Source organism: Camellia sinensis, chromosome 10 (assembly GCF_055761805.1).
Source record: "Camellia sinensis isolate YWXY chromosome 10, ASM5576180v1, whole genome shotgun sequence".
NCBI classification, from domain to species: domain Eukaryota; kingdom Viridiplantae; phylum Streptophyta; class Magnoliopsida; order Ericales; family Theaceae; genus Camellia; species Camellia sinensis.
The window spans coordinates 71694582-71700581 of record NC_138970.1 but is presented as its reverse complement, the minus strand read 5'-3'; the positions used below and the strand labels follow the sequence as shown (position 1 = coordinate 71700581).

The following is a 6000-nucleotide window of genomic DNA, read 5'->3' as shown; positions in this document are numbered from 1 at the left end:
TCTTCACGAAGACATTCGTTCTCCGCGATCATGTTCTCCAACCTTTGTTCGTTTTGCTTTGCTTGTTCCATGATCGCTTGCATTGCTTCATGCTCTGGAGTCGAGGGTGAGGCGAAGTTCAAAGCGCGTCTTACAAGGATGGTGTCCGGTCCAAGCATGTTTGATGGAGTGAGGTCGTCTCTTTGTGTCGTTTTATCAGTGGCTATCGGAGGGTCTTCCGTTGCGCCCGCTATAGATGTGTTTGAGTATACCCACAGACGGCGCCAATTGTGGAGAAGTTGTTTGAAAATACTCTTCTGATCTTGGGGGACGCTCGTGATCCGCTAATAATCACCTGAAACGGAATAAACACTCCGAATCGGGGGCGCCGGAATTAGCACTCCGACGGATAAGTCAGTCTACCCACTCAAGAATGCTTGTATTCTAAGTTAAGCACAACAATTCTCACCTGCCTCTTTCTGGCTGATGTTCTTCTATTTATATCTTTTCTTCCATGGGCCTCGGGATTAGGTCCATTTCCAACTCCATATTCGGCACATTTTGTAGTAGACCGCTCTTTACTCGGCCCCTTGCTTAATCGGCTATTTGGCCAAGTAAAGTTGGATTCGAGCTTGCGAGCCGATGCCGAGTGCCATGAATTTCGACTCTCCCAAGTCTGACTATCCAGAATCTCTACGACTCCCAATACTCAGCCCCCACAGTGTTTAAGGATCAAGTTGAGTCGGGTTTGATTGAAACCCGCCACTCAACCAAAGCTTTTCAATTTGGAAATATATTCAATCAATTCTAACCGAATGTTAGTTCAAAATTGTCCATTCATCTTCTTTAGGTTTATGGTTGAATTCAAACGATTTTGAAATTATGAAAGCCAAACATCAAAAAAATTCATAAAGGCAATTGTAGATTTACGGGGTTCAATATATTAAATGAATTAGAAGAACCAAAAAAACACTTCTGTATAAACAAGATTTTGATAAACCACAAAATTAAACTAAACTTGAAATAAATAAAAAAAAAAAAAAAAAAAAAAGACGCTAAACTTAAGAATCAATTGATCTAGAGCCAAAACTAAAAAATCAAACTTAGATCAATTGAGGGCACTACCACAACCAACAATATGTATTTTCACCATCAACATTCTTGAAGCTTAAAGATCAATCAATTGTTGCACATCGCCAATGTCATTGCCATCAACTTTCACCACTAATGAAGCTTGAGGGTCATTGACTTTGTTGAAAAGAAGAAAAAAAAAAAAAAAAAAAAGGGTTGTTCCTTTGGATGTTCAGACCGTGAGACAATAAGGCTTTTAAACTAGATTTTAGAATTACGATTGAGTCTATGATAGAATAGTGAAAAAATGAGAGAACAATAAAGGGATATGTGGAAAAAAGAAAAAAGTGGTTGAAAGTAAAAAAGATAATGAGAAAATGATACAGATGCCTGAAAAAAAAAAAAAAAAAAAAAAAAAAAAAAAAAAAAAAAAAAAAAAAAAAAGTATTTGACGTTCAAAAGAAAGGGAAACGTTTTTGAGAGTTTTGAGATATCATAGCACGCATGGGATGTAGATAATGCGCAATCCTAGGACCAATAAAAACATGAGATGTAGATAATGTGTTTCCAAGACCGATAAAAATGTGGCATGAGAAAAGATATTATATTTATAATATATACCCAAATATCTAAATCTCCTAATTGAATCAATACCCGAAAATATTCACTGTATTTGGTTTGAATTTTTTGGATTAAATTTTTTAAAAATTGAGTTTTTTTATTTTTGTATTTTTTTGTTTTTAGTGAATATTTTTAAAATTTTAAATATTTTTTTTACTTTTTTAGATGCACCTTACTTAGATATGTCTAAAAAGTAAAAAAATTGTGAAAAAATATTTTAAAAAATTAAGAAATACATAAAAATACAAAAAATGTACTAAATTCTTGTATTTTTTTTTATATTTTTGGTATTTAGTGAATTTTTAAAAGATTTTTTTTACAATTTTTTTACTTTTTAGGTGTATTTATGTTAGGTGTGTCTAAAAAGTAAAAAAATTGCATAAAATATTTAAAAAATTCAATAAAAACAAAAAAATACGAAAAATAGGTGTAGAATTTTCTGAAAACTATTTTTAAAAAATGGGAACCAAGCAAATTTTAACAAACTGCAACCGACCATAGTGTGATTTGAAACAATCGGTATGTTTAGGGGTGTTCATAATACCGCCAAAACTACCAAAACCGCACCGAGCCGCACCGTCAAGGCAAATTCGTTATTATTTGCCAATCGAATCGCCGGTTTTTGGTAAGAAAAATGGCAAATTCTAGTGACACTTTTATCAATCCGCCGGTTTCTATTTTTCTTCCAAACCACACCGACCCACACCGCTATTAAATCATGTTTTATAAGATTCTAAAAATTCTTTTTTACTTAAGTTTGCTTGTTATTCTATACCTTAGAATATAGTATGACATTACTGCTCGAGGGGAATTCAAAATGTCAGTAATCTAAAATAAATTTGGATTCCAATTCACTTTTCAATATTTTTTTTTTCTGGCCATGTTACAAACTTGCATCAGCTCACTTTTCAATCTAAATACTTTTTAACAGTAAACATTTCAATATATTGTAAATCCTGAATGATATTAATTTTATGTATTGTATTTGATCATTGTAACTTCCACAGATGCTTGTAATGAACTGATGGCATAGTCATTGATATTATCATGTTGTTGCTACACTTGCTGCATCAAAAGAAAGCTTCGCAGGATACTTAACATCACGGTATCTCTCGTCTTTTTTTTACTCTTTGATTTAAGTTTTGTAATTTGAATTATATTTTTTATAAACTGCCAATCCACCCGAACCGCCAAGGTAAATTCGTTATTATTTGCCAACCGAACTGCCGGTTTTTGATAAGGAAAATGATAAATTCTAGTGACACTTTTATCAATCTGTCACCTGCTATATGATTTCTATTTTTCTCTCAAACCGCACCGACCTAAACCGCGCACACCCCTAAGTATGTTTATCAAGTCAGACGGTTCGGTCGAGTGGGTCAAGTTTCACGGTTTGGTGAACACTCCTAACATAGATCATGTTCTCATGATTATTACAAACTTGGAGGGAGGTTAGTATAATTTATTTTTTTATTTTATTTAAAAACAAACCCAAAAAGTAAATAAAAAATACTTATTGTGGACCCAAGTTGACACGTGGACCCGAAGTCCAGATGTAGTCATAAGACAAACCCACCCCACCACAACTCTGACAATCAAAGACAAATCCACCTCTACAGGCTCTACTATAAAAAGAGGAGTCTCTTTCACTTGTGGGGTCAAGAGAATCCCCAAAACCACCTGTGTAAAACACACCTACTCCTCTCTTTCTCTCTCTCTCTCTCTCTAGCTCAAACTTTTACGAACCCTAAATTCTCTCTCTTCATTTCTTTCACCTTCTCTCTCTCTCTCTCTCTTCGAAACCATGAGTTCAGAGATGCTCCACCGCAACTTCTCTTCACAAAACCGCATCTCAACCACCGCCGCCGCCGCCGAATTGGTGCCGACTCGAAAAGGCGGTGGTTCATCGTCGCTGAAGGACCGTCATACGAAGGTGAACGGCCGGGGGCGGCGGATCCGGATGCCGGCGCTCTGTGCCGCCCGGATCTTCCAGTTGACTCGCGAACTCGGCCACCGATCCGACGGTGAGACGATCGAGTGGCTCCTCCGCCAGGCCGAGCCCTCTATCATTGCCGCCACCGGCACTGGCACCACTCCGGCGGAGCCTTTCTCCACCCCAACCAGTACCATCCCCTCCTCCCAACGGTCGGTCTTCGCTTCGCTCTCTCCTAGTTATTCGAGAGTGCCGGCGCCGGGGACGCCGCTGACGGCGGCGATGAGTGGCAGCAGACACATCATAATGCCTGGAATGTTGGTGGCGCCGCCGAGTTGCAGAGTGGATTTGTGCAGAGCAGCGTCGCCGGCGATGGGGATGGAGTTTACAGGGGATGAGTTTTACAGGAATATGCCATTTACGGCGTTGTTGATGCAGCCGGAGAGTGATGAGGCGGAGGAGAGACACAATGAAGAGATCTTTGGGGTTTAGGGATTGTGTGCTGTTTGGTTTGAAAATTTTGGAATGTCTGATCTAATAATAATAATTAAAGTCGAGTCTTCTACAGTTTAATTTTTTTTTTTTTTTTTTTTTTTTTTTTTTTGAAGGTCTGTATGTATAATAAGGAAGGGTGAGAGGGCATGAGGAAAATGTAAATGATCAGAAATTGAAATACATGTAGCCCTAATTGCATAGTATTTAGTATTTATTATTAGTAGCAAATATGTGTAATGGTGGTAATCTAGATGTCACAATTTTATATATTTTTTACTTTTTCTAGGTGCAACATAAATGAAGGCATTTATGTTTTTCTAAGCATGGTCTTTAATACAGGACTAAAATAGTTACAGGATTAATTGAGTAAAAATGATGGGAAAGGTAGAAGACTTTATTTGCTAGTCCAATCATTGTGAAATGAATGCGTTTCACATTATTTAAATATTTCTCATAAATTAGACATAAAATATTAGAGAATATCACATGAATTTGTCGGAAGACAATGAAGTAATTTTTCATTCCAATCACTCCTTATTTTCTTGATAGTAATATACAAATAATATTTTTATAAAAAATTCTAACATAAGTTACTTTTTATGATATTTTTATTTGGAGTTAAAATATTAGGGGTGAGTAGTGGATATATTAATCCATTCAAATCGATCGAGAATCTGTTGTATTTTGGACGGATGCGTGATTACGAGTGCACGGTTACAGATTGATTTTTTCCAATCTACCTAGTTTTGGACGGATGGCGGATTTGAGGTTCATTTAGCTGCAATAGAACCGCCAAACTGCGAGCACCCTTAGTAATTTGTAAGACTTTGTGTTTTCAATTTGTTTAGATATTCTGTTTATTTTTTTAATTAAAAAAGAATTTAAATATTCTATTGAAAAAGAGTTTTCAACTTAAATATATTTTTTGAATTAAAAAAAATAGATGTATTATTTATTTATATTTTTTATTTTTAAATCTAACTCTAAAAATGATAACTCTAAAAAACAGTCAAATCAATTCGCATCAATCCACTAATTCTCTCAATCTACAGCCGCCGAATTGACAGACGGATGCGAATTGATTTTTTTTAATCCACCAATCTAATAGATGGATAACGGATTAAAAATTCTATAACTGCAACCGACCCACACTCACCCCAATAAAATACAAACTACCCCTCAATGAGAACTACTGCCGTGCGATTCTAAGAGGAAGAAAATGTGGCGGCCTTTTGGAAATAGGCATTAGAAGCTTTCTGGCTTGTGCTAGACTATGCATTTTTTTATATGTATTTATCTTAGTTCACAACTTACTAGTGTAAAGGGTTCTCTACAGCCTTATGGTTTATTGATAAAGTAGAGAAATTATTGTATTTTTAAAAAATATTTTTATACACTTTTGTATAGTATTTATACATATCTTTTAGACATAATAAAATTAGCGATGATGATCATTAACATTTTCCTTTCAAAAATTGAATGCCATAAATCAGTTGATGGCTTTGTGTATGCATTCTATTGAAAAAAAATATTATACAAACTAACAATTTCATACTTGTGTGACAACTCTATCATATTATCAAAGTGATTCTCTTTTAAATTTTAAATTTTTTTCATTGCATGATACAAGAGTAAGACAAGTTTATAAAATTTAGAAATTTGTATACCATTACAAATTTTATTTGTGAATTATTTTCATAAAGTTTTATTTATGTAAATCATATTCGAGTCATGTAAATAGCTTGTAATTTTTCTCCCGAATTTTTGTTGTGGTGTTTGCATGTTAACGTTGTTTTAAATACTATCTACCCCTTGTACTAGACAACAATTAAATCACCATGAATATTTGTTTTTGTTACCATTATTTAGTGTCAATATTATTTTGTTGCAATAGATGTATT

General features: G+C 34.7%; 1 protein-coding gene across 1 annotated transcript; it reads left to right on the top strand.

Moving 5' to 3' along the window:
- The first annotated feature begins 3340 nt into the window (after nt 1–3340).
- Nucleotides 3341–4327, top strand: LOC114269274 (transcription factor TCP11). The gene has a single exon (XM_028210561.2). The coding sequence runs from the start codon at nt 3476–3478 to the stop codon at nt 4094–4096; it is 621 nt and encodes a 206-aa protein (XP_028066362.2). The 5' UTR covers nt 3341–3475; the 3' UTR covers nt 4097–4327.
- The last annotated feature ends 1673 nt before the right edge of the window (nt 4328–6000 follow it).